This window comes from Coturnix japonica, chromosome 8, assembly GCF_054131305.1.
Source record: "Coturnix japonica strain WE chromosome 8, WE-NBRP24, whole genome shotgun sequence".
Taxonomy (NCBI): domain Eukaryota; kingdom Metazoa; phylum Chordata; class Aves; order Galliformes; family Phasianidae; genus Coturnix; species Coturnix japonica.
This window is the reverse complement of record NC_140670.1, coordinates 26,949,097-26,971,717: the sequence shown is the minus strand read 5'-3', so window position 1 is coordinate 26,971,717 and position 22,621 is coordinate 26,949,097. Positions and strand designations below refer to the sequence as shown.

The 22,621-nt window shown below is 34.8% G+C and overlaps 1 protein-coding gene across 9 annotated transcripts in view; it reads right to left on the bottom strand.

The window, feature by feature from the left end:
* The window catches only part of ATRNL1 (attractin like 1), a 402,227-nt gene that overhangs the window by 247,571 nt on the left and 132,035 nt on the right, over positions 1-22,621 (bottom strand). For all 9 annotated transcript variants that reach the window (XR_014948932.1, XR_014948933.1, XR_004307738.2 and 6 more), the window contains exons 21-22: positions 20,412-20,464; positions 568-662 (exon numbers count right to left, since the gene is read on the bottom strand). Coding sequence is in view for 6 of the 9 variants with exons in the window: in XM_032445435.2 (XP_032301326.1) it covers positions 568-662; positions 20,412-20,464 (148 nt within the window). In the remaining 3 variants the exon portion in view is untranslated. The remainder of the gene's footprint in view (positions 1-567; positions 663-20,411; positions 20,465-22,621) is intronic.

The window sequence follows — 22,621 nt, the reverse complement described above, 5'->3', positions numbered from 1 at the left end:
AATATAGCCTTAGTGCGCAGAAACAAATATTCCACTCCTCTTCCAAATGGAAGTTTAAACAGAAACTGTAACAAGAAGTCTTCAGAGGTAAAAGCAGTACTCTCTTTTGCTTTGATATGGATGGGTCACAAATAAGCACACAATACATCAGCTTTCTTTTCAGATTGGGATTCAAGTCATGAAATAATTATCTTAGCAAAAATAAATTAAAAAATGCATGGCATAAAAACACATCTCAGTTACAATTCAGAAATTATCTTTTCCATCTGCTAATAAACATTCTTTCACTGAAGAGTATACTCCTTCAATTCAACTCAGCACGACATTACAAGTTGTCATTCATGGGAGCAACAAGATCGGAACCAGCTGATACATTTTTGGAATATTAGTTGATCTGAACTAGTTGATCTAGAATTTACAAAAAAATGTTACTGAATGCACAGGAATATTATCAGTTTACACAAAATTCTGGAATCTTTCTAATGCCTTATAGGCACTTGATAGACCTATCACTGTGATCAAATACAACCAAAATCTTAATCACTACAACTAATCATATTTTCTCACCTGTTCTGGATTTGCTATAAAGTTTATGGCGGTGTGATGACGATCATCTTCTTGTAATAAGCTGAAGGTAAATTGGTAATCAATCAACAGGCTGTCTGTGGGCATAAGAGAATGTAGAAAGAAAACAGAAACAAGTGTTCATACATGGGTAAAATAGTATGTGATTACCTAAAAGCTTTACTGTTAGCTTTTATTTTTTAAGTCATAAAGTCAGATGTAGTCATATGCATTCCACTGTATAAATATTTGGGAATATGCAATGTCTTAAAGCTATAAAAAATATTAAGTGAAGCAATGACCAAAAAAAAAAAAAATAGACAAAAAATAACTAAATTAAGAAATTGATTTTATCACAGAGTCATCATCCCTTGATTATTCCAAAATAGAACATCAAGTGTTGCTGGAGTGTTACCAGTTCCCTAAGGTTACTCTGAAATAGTTATTCAAATATTATGTTAGAAATATTTCAAGTATTATCGTTTTTTAGTCATAAGTTTTACTGTGTTTGTGTAAAATGGTTTACATAGCTACATTACTATATCACAGTTTAGAATTAGTAGGTTTAATGTTTTGGGGAAAAAAATTTACATCTACCATAAAATAACATAGTTTGAAGGTATGATACTATAGCAAATAACATTGTTAATAGTGAAGCAGCACAGTGGAATTCTGAATGGAAATCATTTAACATATCTGTTCTAAATTGCCAGAAATCTAAGCCATTTTCTAAATGGCAAGTGATATAAACTTTCCATACAAGAGAAAAAAGCAGTAGCATAGACTCATTTTATTTCACTCCCAAATGACATTTGTTCTACAAATTTTTCATTCAACCTATTAAAGTAACACAGGCAAGAAATTGCTATGCTGTTTCTACCCATACAATTTCCTTTACTCAATCCCAACAGCGCTCTTCTTATGGCCAACTAAAGCTGCCTTAACTGCAGAAGGGGGAAAGGAGCACCCTCAGATGACCCAAGTCATACTTAGCCCTTCCTGAAAGGAGAACAAAATGATTGTAATGAGGCAGAAGACAGAGATTTAGAGACAACCTATGGAGTTCTTGAAGGTGGAGGAAGTAGATTAAGTCTTAGTAGGGTCATATATTCAGTAATGACTGAAAAGGAATTTCCAGGGGTAAATGAGGCTGTATTTATCAGTGAAGCAGGTTTTTAGTTAGATGACCTCATCAACAAGGGCAACTGCATGGCATCTTAGAGACAGCTGTGGAGAACCCCAGCATGCACTGTTCAGGACAACCAGATGGTCAAGAATCACAAGAGCCCCCAGAGACATGAATTGTGTTAGCAGTTTAATAATCCTTGTGCAGCAGTCAAGAGCCAAAGGTGGGCAGGGTGGATCTTGAATGCTATTTTACTAGGGCAAATATCTTAAGACCTAACAGAAGTTTTGTAAACCTAATCACCATGGTCCTACAAGCATCCAAAGATTGATTTTTTCTCTATCACTGGAAATAAAGTGAACCTTATAAGTTTAAAGATACATGTGTGTGTAAAAATATGGTTATGCCCAAGCGATCTTTGACGTTAGACACTAAAAAGTGATTGCCATACTCTTATTTTGATCTGTCTCTTGATGACACTGTACTAGCTATCAAAACCACACTAGCAAAATATTAACAATAACTTTTTAAAAGTAATGATAAACACAAAATCAGTAAATACAAAGAGAGTGACAGATTAAGTCAAAGAAGGAAAAAGCCACATCAGCCTTTTGTTGGACTCAACAGTTTGCTTAATGCTGAATATCACCTTTTTTTTTTCTTTTTTTTTTTCTTTTTTTTTTTTTTTCAGCAACACATAATCTGAGAAAAATACACTCTTGTATCCCATGGGAAATCAGGGAGAAAAAAAAGCCTATTGAACGGTGAAGTGTGAATACAGCACACTGTATCATCCTAATAATTAAAGAATATAGTAACTATTTATTCCACTGAGCAAAGAAAGAAAATAAGAAGAGATGCATGAAAGGAGTTACCATGACCATGGAAATTGAGAAGTCCACTTTACCTACTACCAGTCAATAAATTTCAGTTATTTAAATAAGTTGATCTTAACATTAAACTTAGGTAAGGAGTTTTGATCATGCATTTTCAGATTATGCAAGTGAAATGTGAATAATTATTAAATTTTACAGTATTGACATAATACTTCTATAACTACATAAATATCATTAAGAAAGTCTCATTGAGTTTATTAGTAACAATGTACCACATCAAAATAGGAATATTACCATTGCAGCTATCATACAGAGGTAACAGAACAACAAAAGACTGGAAGCAGAAACTGATCCCTATTAAACAGATCACTTAGTTTTTAATAATCATGAGTAGCAAGGCCAAAAAAAGCCTTGATAAAATCTCTTGAACCGGACAACATGGAGGTGGAAATACTGATGTCTTGTAAATTGCTGTAAGTGTATGGTGGATTAGCACCACAGCGTGCATTCTTACAGGGATACTGGCTCCTTCAAAGGCTACAAGATGCAAGATGCTGTGTAAATAGGCCTTCAGAACAAGATATGCTTTATTTTTCACAACAAAATGACCATTTCAAAATGCCATGGTCTTCCTCTAAGCACAGAAAGACCAGCAGCCATCTCACTTAAGATCTCATCATAAGACAAAATAGAGACTAGATATAAGGCTCTTGTATCCCAACCATACAAAAGAAGCACACAGAAGTTTTAAAAACTTCAAATCTTAAAAAACCAAAAATTTTTATTCCAGAGGGATCAGTAGTACAGAGGGACAAACCTAACCTATCTTGGCCACCACATGGATGCTGCAGAACAAAAGTATGTCCCTTCACAGATTATTGCAATTTAGGAAAGACATCTGGAATGCTAAAAACCACAACAGAGCAGAGCCTATTGTATTTATATAACACAACAGTGCAAATGACGTCAGAAGCAAATGAAGGAGTTGATGCTTAGCAACATTCTTTCGCAGTATTCAGATTGCTAAAGAATTAAGTTTATTTTCTCTCACAGCCTAGAGAATGGTTTGTTTTCATAGTGAACCAAAACTTTGAGCAAAATTTGCCTGGATAGATTCCATGAAACTAGATTTTATTAGAATATAAATTAGAAGAATTAATGTAAGAGGAAATTCAAAGTGAGAGTAGAAATTAAAAAGAGTTTCAAAGAAGTCACTCCTCTGTTGTATCTGGGTCCTATTCTACTTCCACTCTCTCATAGGCTTCCTTCTCCAGACTGAATCAGGCAGCTTTACTTCACGCTGCCAAACCTCATCCTGAATGTAATACCTAATACATAATCTGTGCTAACATATTGTAAATACCCATAAACTAAGCAGATACACAGTACATCATACTGTATTTCCCAATTCACAATGCCATTCAGTCTAGACAGCTTATCATGTAAATAAATACAAAATTTTAAGTAAAATTTAATTGCATAATACGATCCGCTCTGAATAGTAAAAGGCATAAATAGCTAAACCGGTAATAGCTGAATTGTTATTCAATGTACATTTAATGCATACTTTTGATATATAGCTACATATGATTACGATCAGGAATTCAGAAATGCCTGAGACTTTACTGCATGTATTTTTGTTTCTACTGTAAATTTTTATCAAGTCAACCATAAGCGTTATTACCCTTTGGATAAATACATTTCCTAAGTGCCTCTGTTTATAAAAACACATGCAGAACAGATTGTTTAAATCAGGAAATAAATCTGTATCACAGATATAGAGAAATTCAGCAATCTCTCAGTATTTATACATAGCATAGGATGAAAGAAATAAAAGCATACACACACCAAATACCAAACTACCATAGAACCAACATCTGATAAAAGCAACCATTTTCAACTACTGGATCTACACAAACAAGAAGGTTGCAAAACTTTTAAAATCTGATGAGCTCTGAAAACAAAATAAATTCAACCAACAAGAATTCTGTAAAAAAAGTGTTAGAAATAAAAATATTACCAATAACAATTATGATTCAAAAGGCAATATCCAAACTAAGAGTATTATTTCAGTGAATAACGTTCTTGGTTCTCTAGAATTACAATTGATACAATTGTTTTGGGTTTTTTGGTCAACTGTTTGATTTTTCTGTAAGAAAAACCAAAGCCGTGTGTGTAATCTTTGTAATGGTTTCTCTTAAGATACTTTCCACATATCATGTTACATTTGGTTTTACATTTGAAGCTTAAAAGCTTCAAAAATATATGTTTTTGAAACTCAGTTATGAATCCCACCCTTTGTTGAAAACACTTTTCTTCAGCCTAAACTAAATTCTCAACACGTTTTTAATTCACAAAGTGTTAATTAGCTATAATGATTTTCTAAATAGATCAGGTAGTTAACTATGTTGAGCGCTGCATAAATTCTTCTCTTAACTATGGGTCTTAACTATGAAAGAAATGTTAATGACTTTATGGAATGACTGTTGTATTCTTTAATTTTTAAAACACTACCTGAAAAATGATTTACCTGAAATGCGGAGATAAATCTTAAGCTACTTGTTTTCCTATACATCTCCAATCCACTGGAAATATGCGCTTTAATTTTAGCTTTAGATTGTTTCAGTAAATTTTTAGTATGCAGCACTTCACTTTTTTACGCCATCAATATCCTTCATGCTCACATTGCCTACAACTTTTTTTTACTTTTTTTTTTTAATGTATTTTAACATTTATGTTCAGAATTTCCTTATGCTAACAAGCAAGAGAAAGTCACTGAGACACTATCACACGATAACAGCAGTAATCTCCTCTACTTTGGGCTGGTACAAATGACTGTAAAACGCATGGCATGTTTGCTCTGCAGTCCAGCTCTTCATCTCAAATCTGATGGAAGATACAAGTGATTCAAAGGGCAAGCAGACACAATTTAAGCAGACACATGCTAGAGTGCAATCTGTAACCCCTCTGAACTTTAATGTCTAAATGTTCTAATTTCTCTAAAACATTTCCTGGGAAATATCCTGAATAAACAAACCCACAACTCAAGTGTTAATTTAGCACAGGCTGTACTTTGAATCTACAGCCTGGGTATTCTAGAGCTGTTTAACATCCCCAAGCAACCTTCCCAGTGATGAGATACTAAGCTCAGTTCCTGAAGAATTCAGCACAGATATGTGCATGGTGCTTGGCAGAAATCCCACCATGTTGTGTGCTGCCTTCTTTTTAATAGTATTAAAATTGAGTCCTATTTTTGTCTAGCAGGATATGTGCCTCTGTCAACTCAGTGTAGGCAAAGGAGAAGCAGTGGGAGGATTCAGGCCGCCAGGGAAAAAGGATTTAATTTGCAGATAGATGGAAAGAGCCAAGAGGAAGTAAAATGACACAGGCGCTCAGTAGGCAGGGAGGAGTCCCACAGTCTAATTTCTGTTCCCAAGCTCTTCCTTCGTTTTGTATTAAAAATTATTGAATAAAATAGAAAAAGAGCATTGGAATGTAAGACCACAATATAATCCCAACATCAGCAGTAGCCAGACATAGCAAGGACTCATGGTTATTGAGCTTTTCCATATCTCTATTTCAAAATTTTCAAAACTCTTGATGGCTTTCACTGTCAAAAGAAATCATTAAAATCAATTCGAAATGTCAGTAATAAGCACATGTGAGAACACAACAATAATCAGGCAAAGAAAGCCATTTAATTAAATGAGAAAATAATTTTCAAAGCAATTATTTAATCATAATATTACTGCTAATTTTCAAGAAACTGAGCTCTTTCTTTAATGAAACCCATGTCTTTCTATATGGATAGTATGGAAGTTTTCTGTTCACATCCAATGGGGAGAAGACTTATTCTGATATTTAAGCTTTAATATTAAAACTAAACTGTGTTTTCTATAATGCAAGAATATTCCCAAAAGAACAAAGTCTCGACAGAAACTGTGAGAGATTTGAAATTCTACTTCACTAATTCTGAGTGTCACTAAAACTCCCTAAGAATAAACAATGACGCTATTATTTTTAAAAATGGATATATGTAATATAACACTGATAAAGCTATATACAAAAAGGCATGTTAAAGAGGAATATTAAGACTGTAAAATGAACCACTACAATCAAGGTTGCATGTGAATTATTTTTGGGTGAGTGCACTCTAAATGGACAGCTATTCAACACTTTGTTCTCTGCTCAGTACTTAGTGTTGGGCCCATGCCTCATTTACTACACACTACACAAACCCTTTTCCCAAGGCTGAATTAATTTCTAACATGGCTTTCTACAGTATTCATCACTATCATTTTCTAAGTTCTTCAGAAAAGTTAATGAATATGTTACAATATTACTGTGAGATGAGCAGGCGCTATTAGTCCATTATTACAGAACAGGAAATGAAACAAAGAGACCAAGGACTAAAACATCCATTAATCATGAGTACCTGATCAAAAATATCGAGAGTATGACTTTTTTCATATTTCAAATTAAGTAATAATACACATGATCATTCTTATTTTGTAGTTCCTTCCATCATTCACTATGATTCATGCAGCTACATGATCACTGATATGTACCCCACAAACAGTTCCATTCTGTTTATTCTGAAGGGAAAGATTCTGGGCAAAGAATATGTAGACATGATATTAATCCTACGCTACTAAATTGTGATAGAAATTAGTTCCTCCAGTGCCTACATGGCAGATTTTAGTTTCAAAGGGGTTTTCATTAACTTCTTGTAAAAATTTAGCAACTTTGATCAGGTAGAAGAAGATTCTAAAGAATTGTTTTTCTCTTGAGCTGCATCTCCCTTTCACCTGTTCTTTCCAACAGAGCATCCCATTTTTCCATCAGGAAAGAAAGAATGAACCTGAGTTCCTAGCAAAGATGTGTATAACTGGAAATATTTACGGGATTCATACAGATCCTGCCACACAATTTCTTAGTGTGTATTTCTAAAATTGAAGAAACTGGCAAACGCTTGTCACTACATGCAAGTGTTCAGAGAAAGACGTTCAGTATTTTAGCCCCAAAAATTAATGTTCAGAGAAGTTCTTAGCCAGAAGTACTGCAGTACATGTCAAAGAGCCCTGCATTGTGCTACTAGACCCATGCATAACATTAGCTGAGTTCCTTTCAGAGCAGCTGATTCATTTTACTGTCTGTACCTAATGGTCACCTGCTGCCTCATTTAAGTCCTATATTAAAACATGTTAGTACCCAAAAATTGCTTGCCTACTCTGACAAGAAGTTATCCTCAACATTTATAAAACATGACATGATCTTCACCTGATTGATGACTAAATTTTTCAATGCTTCTTTGTTAAACATCAAGGTACATCATAGAAATACAATACACCTCTTCATTCACTGAATAAATATCGGGCCTTACACACAGCTGTATAAGTATTAAGAAAAACTTTTAAGATCACAGATAAGATACCATATTTTAACCACTCACTGCTACCAATAACATTATTTCAATATTTTCTTCACAGCAAAGGTGGAAGGAGGGGGGGGGGGGGCGGTAAGACAATTACATGCCCGGATTGGTACATTTTCATGACAATTCTGCACGACCAAATACACTAATTCTGTGAACAGACACACCATAAAATAGCATTGTTCTATTTCTGTTCCTTGAAATCACTTTTGAGGCTAGAGCAGGAACCCCACTCATGACTGCTACATAGCCCCATCAGTCAGTCTACCTACATTCTTCTATTTAGGGAACATTCTATTCACGAGGATTATAAAAGTTATACCTCAACCCCTTCAGTGTACAGAAAATTTGCCTCTCTTTTGCTCTTTCTAAGCAATTTTTCTCTATTTTCAGTAAGTTTGTTGAGAACAGCCTTATTCATATTCAACTTTGTCAGCAAAGTGTTGCTTTTGAAATCAAGTTTCATTATCAAAAGCTATAAATCAAATTCATTTGTGACCAAAATAAGTCCTGCTTGTATTACAAAGTTAGGGGACTACTACCAGAGCTTTTTTTCAGTCAGGATAATTATTTTGAACTTTCAGAGCAGATAGAATGTTTGATTCATTCTATCATCTGCTTATGTCATCCACTGCCTCACTTTTGTTGTTATATTAAAATATGTTGGTGTCTAACATTGCTTGTTCATTGCGACAAAACAAAAAGCCATTTCTTGTATAGACTTTACTATCAACTAGCAAAATTTGCATTTTTGATAAACATAGTAAGCGTGGAATGAGCTTTTAAAAGCTCCAGCAGTTACTAATTAAACGCTTCTTTCCACATAGAGAAAGCACGTGAGAATGAATTTCACAGACATTTGAAGTTATAATAATAATAATAATTAAAAAAAAAAACAAAAAAAACCAAAAAAACCAAACCCACAGTAACAACAAATTAGTGTTTCTTTTGATGTACTTTAAAAAGATAAGCTAGGCTAAAGGACTACAAATAGACAAGAGTTTGCTGTCATAATCAACAAACTGAGTAACTATTTTTTATTTAAAGAGAAATTCTCTCCTGCAAAATGTTACCTTCTATTTGGGAAGTTCTTATGAGTGGTCAGTTTTGATCCTGGGACAGGAAGATACAGAAAAAAAGCCCGATGATGTTAAAATTGTATTCATCTAAATATTGCTGATAGTCTACGCTAACTCTACCTCGGCCAAAACTTTCTGAAGATAGCTTATACCTTTCTAAGATAGCTGCTTGCATCACGCAGGCTCTTGTTCATCACTGCTGAAAAAATCATAGCTATTTGTATCTTGAAAAACAGCAGTATATAGCTGAGAATCTTCTGTTAGAATTTGCTGTTGTGCTCTCTGAATCTGTTGTAGTTTCCATGGAAATACATAAGAGGCATTACTTTTGGAGCAACCTACAGTTGGGCATTTATCACTGTTTTTGTCCTGGCTCTTCAATAATTCAATACAGACATCAGCAATTAAAACAGTGACCTCTGAGTGATCAAGTATTACAAGGAAACAGAACATACACTTTGAAAACTGGCCACAAATATACACAGAAAAGTAAGTATTCCTTTAATATTTCGGTGCTTTCAATATTCTTTCTTCCTTTTTCTCATCATTTAGTTGATATTTGCTTATGAAACCTTAAATCTACAGTCCCAAATGTCAGAACTTACTCCACACTGCTCAGCTCCACATGAGTTGTGTAAAACACACAATGTACACTGTAGTTGAGATGTTTCAACTTTGCTGATATTCACTGTTGTTTCATAAACAATTTTAACATACTTTGTTCTGAGGATTAAAATTCTTTACAGCAAATGAAACCTTAACACTTTCAGGGAAGCTTCAGTTAACACTAAATAGAAATACATGTTGTGTACCCCACTCTGCAGCTTCCTGTATTACAATATCATGAACTGCAATAGGTACTTGCATTGTAAAAAAAAAAAAAAAAAAAACAAAAAAAACCAGGGAGGAGAAACAGGGCCTTGAAATGCTGATTTTTCAGTCACCCACTCCTTGGTAGAGATTTATTCTTTGCTTCAGAGAGGGAACCTTGCCCACTGTGGCAGGGCTCACTACCTCCTTTCTGAAATAACTTGCAATATTCAATTTCCACTCCAAAAAGCTGTCAGACATTAAAAGTAATATTCACTGCACTACTTTCTTCTATGAAACAGGAACTGGCTACAGCTGTGTTTTTATTAACTCGTGACCTTTCTGGCCACAGAAGAAAGTACTGCTAACCAAAGTGCACAAACAGAATAAACCACTTCTTCATTTACTGCTTTGTCTAGCAGCGACTAGCTTTACTCAGAACTATATCCACTTTGTGATAGATGTCAGACATGAGCTCTTTAACACAACTTATCTAGGAACAGGAACATCATGCAAAATAACAACAAAATGTAGAGAACAATTTGACAGCCTGTTTGCTCTCATAACTGAAAAAGCACTGACAGTGAATATCTTCTAGATCTGATCTTCACAGGTCTAGTATCCATTACAACAAATACAAGGAAAGCAATCTATCTGCATGATGTAGTTTTGCACTGTCTTTTCAAGATGAATTCAGTTTTTCTCTATCATATAACCCAGTGCTTGGTTTAATAACGTCCTACCTTCATTTTTTCTTTCATTAGCTGTTCCTAATGTGACATAAAGTTCTAATACTTGAAAATCTGTCTAGCTGTATTTTCATGGACCCCTACAGAAGTGATACACATTTCTACTATACAAGACTAGACTCTTGAAAACGCCACTTTATTGACAAAAAGAAAAGTGAGGTTCTTGCCCAGAAAATTTCTGCCCAGATTTTGCACAGCTGATCATTTTTACAAAATTATTCTGATGGTCATGGCACTGCCTGAAGGGGGTAACACAATAAAGCATATTCATTTACTCATGCTAGTGAACATAAAGAGACAAATCAAATGCATATATATTACTTCCCTACCAGTGTATCCTCATGCTTCTTGACAGTGATATTTTTCAAATTTCCCTTAATGTCATTTGTTATTGCATCTATTTTGCTAATGTGCATTGCTGCATTTTGACCTCACACAGTTTGCAGTTCCATTTTTTCCCAGTGTTACCCTTTATATCAAGTGACAAGCAAATTATACTTTGCCACCAATGAGTTATATTTCTGCAATAAATTTTAAAACATTTACTATTCAAGCTAAGAAAAAGTGATAAGGAGTCACTGACTACTTTAAAATATGCTGAAATTGAGCTGTTATCCATTCAAAGAGAAAGTTGAACTTGATAATGACCATTTTCCAACATAATATGAAATTTCTCAAAGTTCATAAAATTCAAAGTTTTACCATTGTCTTTAAGCACAGATGACCCTCAGCACATTTCAATTATCAGAGCCCTTCATCCAAATACCATGTAAGGGCTTCACACCACTCATTATAAAGCAGAAAACATTATTGATTGCTCTCTTGCTTTTTTCAAATGTGTGCTAAGATTAGGTGGTTCAAGACACCTGCATAGCAAGTCTTGTGCTAACAAGACAGTTAATTAAGTGCTCAGGCTTTAAGAATGGAAGAGGCTAAGCTATCCTTAAGCACTTCATATTAGCCAGTGGCGAAAATATTCCAGCTGACATAGAAAAGCTATTAGACCATTTGAAGAACTCCCAAAGGAGCCAACAGAAATTCTCCTACAAACCTTAAGCCCCTTTCCTATTGAAGTCAGGTATTTTTGTTGCTTTTTCTTCTTTTTCCAACTGGTTCAAGATTTCGCTACAGATCTCTCCTCAAAGTCTCTCTGATCAAGAATTCTCTTTTCCCTAGGAAGTCAGCAGTAGAAGCAATGCAACTGCAAAACCATCACAAAGGTAAAAGAGCTGGATTTCCCTTCTCTGACAGAAGGTAAACAAAAGGAATATTGACGGTTCCTTTCCTGTTCCATTTGCTTCTTACAACCTCAGACTTCAGGAGCTCTAAGGCCTCCCAGGTGCTTGAGGAGGGACAGTCCACTTCTTTCTGGACATGCCAGGAAAAATACCACATGCAAAGTACAATGTAACAACTCAAAAGTATCTATCTTAGTGAATCCCACATTAATAAGCTAAATAAAATACTGTATATACACAGATCTTTGGATCAGTTTCCTTCTAAATTAAAAAAAAATAAATAAATAACTTCACTCATGGGCTAAAGTACAGTGAAAAGTATTTCTCATTCAAATGAGTTCTCCAGGCCAGAATCTCCCTTTTCATAGGGATAAATTATCATAATTTATATTGCTTATATTTTCTTAACCTTATGTAGTACTTAAATGTAATGTTAGGAGTTACAAAATGTTACAGCATCCCTGGAACAGCCATATAAATAATGAAAGAAGCTAATTCAGACTTCCACTTAAATATTTGTGTATTATCAACTTCTGCTTAAAATTTAGGAAACTCCATCTTTATCATCTTTCTTTGGCTAAATGCAGTCTAAATAAAAAGCGTATCTAAACAAATTGTCACTAAACGATCTACATCAGCAAAAGTAACATAAATAGTACATGCAAGCATATGTCAGTTGGTAGATTCACTGATAAATGAAGTAAAAACTTTCAAAGAACGGAAATAATCCTTATTTCAAAACTCAAGTGTGATTTCTGAAACAGATACACAGAGAAAATTCCTGATGTTAAATTAAAGATTTGCCAACCCATAGCAAAATCTGAAGATGACTGGCCACTAAACTGTTTCTTTAGCAGGCCCAAAAACAACTGCAAGCCAACCTAGCATTTGGCAAATGAGTACATAGAGCCTGGGGTGAGATCGTGATATTTAATTAGGAGCTTGGTATGGTTATTGTTTTAATTCCTTGGAAGGCTACAATTCATTTGTGTGGTTATTTTAGCTTAGGGCAAACACTCTGTTGCTTTTTTTTTTTAATGTTCTTAGTTTGTTGAGACTAATCTTTCCTAAAACTACTTAGAATTGCCTGATTCAAACTATAATCTGTTCTACTAGAGACTTGAAACACTAACATTTCTTTTTAAATAGAATTTATTTGTATAGGCCTGCATATTCAAAAGACAATGACAGACATTCTTATGTATTTATAAATAATAAAAATTGCCTCAGTCCGTATCAAAGTCAATCAGTGCCAGATATAATCATAGGAACTCATTAAGTCAAGCATGTCAGTTCTACAATTGCAATATGTAGCCAGTTTAAATTAATGCTTTCCCAAAAAGAAAAAGGAATTCTACATATCAGAAGCAGAGAATCTAACTGCTAGTACATACCTCCCAACTCAGCTAAAACAAATACCTTTTCTGTAGCATAAATTTATTCTTTCTGCCCTTTAAGTTTCAACATAATTTTTAAATATCCGGAAAATCTTTGTTAACAGTGGTATTCAAAGTTCTACTTGCTGTTTATCTCCTAAAACACTCTCCTTGGAATGTTCTTGAGTTTAATATTTTCCTAAGCATAGCAAGTCTGCCATCTAGTGCTTTATAGCCACCTCTAGTACATGCTTTATTTGATCTTTTTAATTATTATTGTTTTAATAAAGGATGTCATGCTCTAAGTTCATAAATGCAAGTATCTGCACATGTACACACACAGTGGTTAAAAGTCATATTTAATCTTCTTGCTGACAAGTTGCATTACATATTTCAACAGCTATTAACCCATACAGCCATCTTCTACTCTCATTTATTGTGAGAACTGCTCATAAGCTGAAAGCAACCAGAGTCAAGCATCATCCCAGATCTTACACCCACCTGCTCCTAGAACAACTCTCTTCAGAGGCTGCTTATGTCTGTGGCCTATATCTGAACTTAAATTTGAAGGTTGAGAAAAAGATAAAAGGTATGTTCAAAAAGTAGGGAAACATCAGGTGGGCTGAACTATCAACAGGTCAGACTAGGCCTGAAATTTATTTTGACAACATAAGAATGCATTATGTGAGGACCATTCTGCTTTAAGATAGTATTGAACTGATGCTTCTAAGAAGTGAATATAAGAAAGATCTTGCCATAAATTACTGACCTTTATAATCTATCTACCACAGCATTATCTTTAATGATGGTTTGCTATTACAAACAAGCAAAAAGTCAGAAAGGAAAAACATAAACACCTCTAAAGAAGTACTAAAACTTTTACCCAAAAATGCAGATACCAAAAATCAGTTGAGATTTGGTTTTCTTAATTTTTATCAGAAGAAAAATCTGGACATAAATAGGGATACAAGGAACATAAGAACTAAGTGTTTGGTTCTGTTTCAGACACCACTCACTTTGAATAACAATGTCCCTTAAAAGATTCAAAATGAAAATTTAACTCTTTAGAAAGGTAGGGAAAATGGGTAAGGACTGTCCCATGAACACACACACACACACACACACACACTTCGTGCTTCCTCACCAATTTCAGTTCAGAAAGTATGCCAGCAAGCCACTGATATACTGAGAGAACTAAACATTGCTATCCTATCTGCATGTCCATCAAGGAAACTAAGAGCTATAATTGTTTCAATGCTGAGAGCATGGAATTGCATTGCCATAAACCTATTAGTCATTTTGATCTCCCCAAAACTGCTACAAAATATTTTAACACCTCACATACTATCACATTTCTCCATGAAATGTATTACAACTAAAATACAAGAAAATAATGTAAAAATAAAATAAAGATTTCCTTGGATTTGTTTTAAATATACAAAATCTATAAATCTACATTCCCCACTAGTAGTTACGCTGGATCTTTTTAATGATGAACAACTGAGAATTCAGCAACACTTTCCCCAGCTTTAAATTTCCTCCTCCCTTCATGTCCACTGGGCCAAAAAGGAAAGCTTAGTGGTGACAGTGTTTTGAAGTAGAGCTCAGACTTAAGGTTTCTGCAGATGGGAGTACTACCTTGCTTTTTTATCTGCTTCATCCCAGAACAACTGAAACAGTGCTTGATGATCTACTGCAGAGCTGACATTTCCTAAAACATTGTGCTGTGAGAAAAATTAGAGCTGTGGAACAAAACACAACAAAGCTAGGAAAACAGTTAAAATTTGTATGGCCTTTCAGCCACTTTTATGGGCAGATATTAGTGCTTCCTCTTTCCTAAAGGCTTTAAATCCAACAAAGCTCCTTCAGAGACGGATATTCTGGCAAAGATGGGGGGAAGGTAGGAATCAATAAATAGGTTTTAACTTTACAGAAGGCCATGAATCATTTAGTCCATTCCTGTTCTAATTCTCTTCATAAGTGACCCATCCCTCTTGACCTCTACACATCCTTGGATTCTCTAATCCTTCTCAAAGGTCATGTTCTAATCTCCCACAAATTTAGAAGCAGGCCTCCTCTGCAACATAGAGTCTACAACATTACTCTGGATACATAATGCACATACTTTTGAATGCAAAATACAAGATTCTTCTGATTTCTCTTTGAGATTATATACAGTCATACATCCACAAAACATTTGTCTAACCCAAAGATGAGCAACAGATTGATCAAAATTGTTAAGCTACTGTGATTTTATTGCTCGCAACTACACTCCTGTTGTTCACTGCTGAATCTGTGAATGCTTCATACTCTGAATTGTCTTGCCATGTAACCCATTACTGCTGCCTATTTCAAAAGAGCAACCAAATGAAGAACTACCACTGTTGATTTCAGTTTCCAAAAGCAGTGGAGGAAAAAGCGTTTCTAGGCATATTTAAAACATTAAAAGGTAGAAAGAAACAAAGGTCCCTCGAGGTATATCTGTATACAGTTTTTAACTACTTTTTCTTAGCTGGCTACTCAAGTGGGCTTTGGTAAGGAATCAGCTTGGTGAAATGGGCAACACTTGAGAGCTCTGCTCCAGCAGTGCAGCTCATCCCTACTTGAACCACAGGAAACATTTCTGCTCACACTCTTACTTGGGAGAGCTTTAAAAGAATGCACAAAAAGCAGGGAGGACTTGGGAATGCTTTGTGCTAAATAACTCATCTGGAAATTTTGACAACCACACAGGTGAATAATGCAGTTTATACTCACAACACTGATTTGCTGGAAGCGTCTATGTCTCTGCACAGAGTAGTTATCAGAAACAGATATTCTCTTTGATTGAAATGTAGGATTGGAACTGAGACACTTAAAGTAACATACATATAGCGGATGTTTTGGAAAGCTTTTGGCTTTAATAATGCAGATTTCTAAAAGACGTTTATGGAGTAAAGTATAATATCCTTTCAAAGGGAGTGATTGTAAGCAAGCCTATAATCCACTCTCTATATAAAAACACATCGTGAATTATGTATTTAAACACTCATTTCCCTAGAGCACTGGTTTGAATATATATCCATTTAAGATTTAAAGCACTGTGTCCAAATACCACCTGGGTCAGAATCTCAGAAGTAGCATTTGTCCCAGTGACTCTTTCCAATCAGTCAAAAACCATCTGGTTGCTGCATGTTTCTTTGCACCCAGGAGCACTGGTTCTGACAGCAGCATATTTCTAATGCTGACATGTGAAGAACTAATCCAGCAATTTGGATGCATACTTTGCTATCTAGGTGGCACTGTTATACATCACTCTGGCTTTGATACCAAAGAACAATAACAACAACAAATACAAATGCATCACAACAAAGTGCTATATTTATGGTTTGTGTACATGCATAAGTCAGCTGAACAACCATTTCTGGCCTCCATTCAAAATTCATTTATATGGATTAAATCAGCTTGTAATCGTACACAGAAAAATTGGTTTTGAACAGAAGGATCTGGAGATACTGAGCCTCCTACCTACAAAACAGAGGAACAACAAGAAGCAGAACTGTATTCAGTCTCCAAGAGCACTTACAAAGGCAAACAAATCTGACTTTTCAATTAATGAAGCTTCTCATTTTTTTATATATACTCTAATTTTTATTATTCATAAGAAATCTTGCCTGGTATTTTCTCTCATATTCCTAAAAAGTGACATTTCTGACATTCCTGGCTCAAGAAATCCTTCATCTCATGAACTTCCTGAGCTGCAAATTGTTGTATGTAAAGAAGGAAACATCACTGTATAGTCATCCACAGATAGATCATACAGCTGCTCATAGATTCTTACACTTTCAATATTTTTCTAATTTTTATATCTGTGTCTGAGTTTTGTTCTCATTCTCATACTCTGACAAGTTTTTGGTTTTTTTTTCCTCTGTTGTGATTTTTCAACCATGCAGAGGGGTCATGAAAAATGAAATTAAAATAAGTTTAATAGAAGCAATAGGCTGCAGTTTTCACACAATCTGGATAATACAATATTGCACGCCCTATTATGAATGTTCTATTTACTTAAGTTTTGATAATTTTAACCAAAGTAGGGAAACTACTCATGTCCACTGCTGCCAAGATATGAAATGCCGCATTAGAATGAAATCTGATGTTTAATGAGCTGCTCCTGTCATCCGTAGAATTTGATGACATTTCTGCTGTTAATCTCCCTGTCATAGCATCTGTATTTTTAAGCATCTATAATGTTTCAACATGATATATAAAACTCATGTATATATATATATATATACACACACACACATACATATGCATATATATAATCTTTCTTTTTGATCATGCCAAATCTTTCTATAAGTGTTCTGTTCTTATTAGTGCTCACGTCACTTCTACAGTCATAGCAATAGCTATGCACAGCACTCATACTGTGCTTACTATCCTACATAACTATTAGAAGAAAAAAAACAAGGAAGAAATTAATCTCTGCTATCTCACTGGCTAACTACTAGGTTTAGAGTTTACTTACTAAGTTAACAGTCAACTGACATTAATACCAGGGCCTAGATCAACACCAGTCTGCTCCCCCCTTTCTGGTATTTAGGATATCATTAACAGACAAGAGGAAGGAGTGCAGGCAAGAGTTAGGCCTGTTGGGAAGAGAGCAAGAGATGGAAATAGCTGAATTTTCACATGGCAGTGGGTATCTGCATCAAGAATTGCAGAAGTTCCTGTTAAACAAGCATTCTCAATCCACACCCTGCTGTTAAGAGAAACTCAGGCCAACCCATACAAGAGTTAGTCATGCACTCAGAACTGAATTCTTAAGTTTGGGCTAAGAAAAAACATTCCAGTTAAAGACAGCATGTGCACAAGGGAATGAAAATAAAATTTAAGCACATAAAATATTGTCATTTTGAAGATGGCTGAACTTAAGCATGTAACTAAAAGCTTTCAAGAAGATCCCTGCCACTACAGTGAATTACTAGCTGAATCCCTATTTCAGGACCACTAAGTTTGGTTTGAAAAGGAAGAAACAATTTTGCTTAGAAGATTTATAATCAGAATAGGTCTATGAGAAATAAGTATATACTCTCCTGTGTTTCTTTGTATTTTCCTTCCTCCTCAGCTATAACTACTAGCATGATGTAGAAAACAAGAATATGCTTCAAGGAGAAGCAATTGGCAATACAGGTGTTTAAACAGAAATTTCCTATGGAGTAGTGAAATAAAAGTACAGAAAAATAGCATCCAAATGCATATCTTCTACAGAAGCAGAATTGTTATTCAGAATTTTTTCTATATTCTATATACATTCTTCTTATATAAATGACAATACTTTAAAACACCTAAGCATATAAGAAATGAAAGCTGAGCTTCATGACAAATTTTAATACATGACTTAGCAGGTAATGAATGGTGCCCCAACAAGCAATTGTCACTGAAATCTGAGGTCAGTCCATTATCCATAAATTAACAATCATTTCTCATTATGATACATTACCCACTAAACGTAAGACAGACAGAATTCCATTATTTTAATTAGTGCGGATTCCTTCTTAACTCCAGATATCATCATTTATATGCTACATGTTAAATTACTGAAATCATTAGAAAATTTATCACTTCAAAACAAGATTTTAAAATATTTTGAAATTTGACAGAAGACAAATACTGGTAGTGGGCTAAAGGTGAAAGGCTATCTTCAATACAGTACAGTTTGTCTACAATATGATTTATAGACCCAACCTGTAACATGATAGCAAAAAATAAGGTTTTTCTTGGAGGTGCCTGAGGTCTACAAATCTCATTACCGTCATTTCTTTTCCACCTCTAAATTTAATAGCTTTTATTTTAAGGGGCAAAACAAACATTGATGGACATAACCAAAATAGCTTCTTTAACACTACTTCTCATGTACTCATTACCTATCTTTGATCCATATAATTTATAAAATAAACAGGTACGAAAATCCAAATCTCTGAGTAATGAAATTTCTGGTTTAAAGAAGTAAGAATATACCATGGAGAAAAACAACAAATGAAAATGAATTTATCTGATTCTCATTATCCTCTAAACATAGCTTGAAGGAGCATTTTCAATCAGGTCTATTTTATGTAAATTATCAACCATTACAACAGTATGTTTTATATTAAATATTTAGAAGTGAACCAACAGTTTGAAGTGTTACAAACAAAGTTGTCTGTGGAAAAAAGAGCAAAAAAATTGTATAACTGGCAAAAGGTGTAAGCCTAGAGATATGTCAGCATCTGTAATACAGTACACATCTATTATGTTCTGTAAAACACGTATTGCAGATGCAAACGATTAAAGATAGAAAGAAACATTAGTAAAGAAAAAAAAACATTCATTTGCTGGGTAGATTATGCCTTAAAGGGATTCTAAAACAAAACTTTTGTGTGCATTCTGAATGGATGCTACAAATATACTCAAAGATACTACTTTATGTAAATTTAAATTGGAGGTTGGGATGGTGCTGGGAAATAATAGACAAACTGATTCAGTCTAACATGTAGCTGGTATTTGCAAAAGTTTGAAGAGGTAAAACAATGTTCTCCAGCATCACAGTTTTTTTTATGATGATTAAAGTTACTATTTAATAATGATATTGGCTCAGCAAAATTGGCATATCTCTCTAAGGAATTTCTGCACATGGTTAATAAGCACTCCTATGCCTTCCAGTCTTTCATTAGGACTATCAGAAATGCAACGCTTTAGAAGTTAATTTGCCCAAGGCACATTTCCTGCAACTATAAGGACATGCAGACAACACACATGCTCTAACATCAATGATACTCTGGAGAACTACTGTGCATCGTGCCCCTTGGAGGTATATTGGCTAAGCCATTCACAACGTCCTAAGAAAATGCTACTGTTTGGTCTACTTGCATTTTCCTATCACAAATTTTGCCATTTAAACAATGATGCAATTATACGTTCCTTTTGTTCACATACAGAGTTATAATGCAATGATTTGGTCATTGCCTCTACCTTTGGAGTAACTTCCACTGGACTTTAATTTGCTTTCTCTAGTAACAACCAGAGAAGCCCAGGGGAGCATTTCATTTTTTCAAAGAATCAATAGACCACAGCTTCAGGAAATCCCAAGAAAAATATTTAGGTTTTTCAGAGGCAACAAAATTACCACACAATGCATAAACAGCATTTAAGTACTGAACATCAAAAATGTAAGTACTCACAGTAACATGTTCCCCTAAGCGGATTTCCAAGATACCTATTTTCAGAGTCACAGCTGCAGGGGGGGAAAAAAAGACAAAAGCAAACATTCCCATTAAATAAAGCATAGATTTTATACAAATGCAGCTAGAATATTTATTCCAAAAAGCACGAGCTTGATTAGTAGCATCACCAGCACAAGGAAACATAAAGTATGGGATATATTTCTTAATCAAGATGAGCTACTTTCTGGAAGGATCTCTCTTCCTGCAGAAGTAAACAGGAGTAATGAGGCTCTTGAAAAGGCACCTTAGTTGTGCTTAAAGTGGGTGCCTGCTGCAGGTCTCAGTGTTTTGTGTCCACTCTTAGATAAATGGAAGCAGGGCAGGGAGGCTGAGCACGGGATCTTTCACTATCTGCCCCAGGGACTGCTCACCCCCAGGCTGCCATCTATCCCTCCACTGGCTCTCTCCAAGGAGACAGCATTGATCAGGCTGCTGTTCACTGCCAAAACTGTTTGCAAATAACTTTCCCCTAACATGCACTCCCAAAACGCAATCAGAGCTTTGCACCTTTATGTAACCTTCCACATGTGCTCAAGCCGCTGCTTCAGCAATGGAATATCCATCCTCAGCTTCAAACACACAAACACATTATTTCAAATTCTTTTATATCAAAACAGCAAAATACCCATAAAGCATAAAATTATGACTACACTTTCACAGCACCTAAGAGAACCTAGATGTGCTCCAGTGCTACACAGACTGCTCTAGAGAGGCTAATCCTAAACTATTAACTGTAACTAGACCACGGCAACCTTTTCTGGGGCAAGAAATTACTGCCCTGTGCATAGTACAATGGTGTTCCAGAGGTAGCAGACTGTGCATGGGATGCTACATGAAATTTAGGCTGAATACAACGCACTGCATGCAGACTGTCACTGCTGGGGAAAACAAACGCACGTGAAAAGAACAGGAAAAATACCCTTCTTATAAATATCTATTTGTTTTTAGAGGCGTGGAATATCCTATGGAATATCATAGGGATCAAGCCAAGTTACATAACACTTCTCTAAGCATGTCACGTACTTTAGTAGAAAATAACTATCTTGTCCTAGGTTTTCTTGGCTATTGTACAGAAGTCTCCAGCAAAATTATAATTTGCTATTAAGCATACAGAATGTTTCATAAAACAAAGAGAAATCTTATCACTGCCTATTAAATTTCATAGAAATATTTTCCCACAGGAAATCTGTCTCAGTTTATGCATGGAATACTCTTTTATTACTTTGTTCTTTTAGAGAAACTTAAACTGCAAGGAGTTTTTTCTGGTTATGGTATTTTATTTATAAATGATATTAAAACTTTCTTATTTATACGTCATATGAGCTAACAAGCATGCTGTACAATACTGCCTGCCCTTCTGTTGTTCTCTTCAATGAATTCAAACCTGGTTTTTATTACCATGTTCGTTATTCAAAATCAAGTAGAGCTTAGTTCACTCCTACCACAGAATGGGACTTCTTTATTTCTTGAAAATCTCTATTGAAAAAGAAGAAGGGGGAAAAAAGAGCTGCTTCCATACAGCTCCCTTTCACCTTTCAGCTACCCTTCCTATCAGATGAAACCATCTCCGGTGGGTCAGTAATTATCAGAAACCACTGATTTACAGAATCACATGCATATTGTGGGGTTTTTTTGTTTGTTTTTTTTTGTTTGTTTGTTTTTTGGTTTTTGGGTTTTTTTGCATGTTATATTTTAATTTATATTATAGAAGAAGAAAAAAAGAGAAGTGAAAACAATAACTAAGAATACATAAAATAAAATTACCCTTAAAAATCAGTGTTACACACCACAGGTATTACTGCTTAAGGAAGCACACAAAGAAATGTTTGATCCAAAAATGACTAGGTATGTAATACTTCGCCATAGCCAAGTATGCATCCAAACCCCAGTACTCATTAATTCCCTGATAATTTTAGACACGACCTTCATGAAACTTGAGGAGAAAATGGCAATACAATTTTACAGCTACCATTTCAGTATACTGCATGGTGAAATGATAAAATACGCGTAATAATATTTTCAAGTGAATTATAATACAGTCACGGCATTTGATATACTATCACATTTATTATATTTTCTGTACAGTGAACCCTGCAGAAGATTCCTTTTACTCAAGGAATTGGCAATTTTGGGCAAGCCATGTCCAGTCTATTGGCCTTAGGAGACAG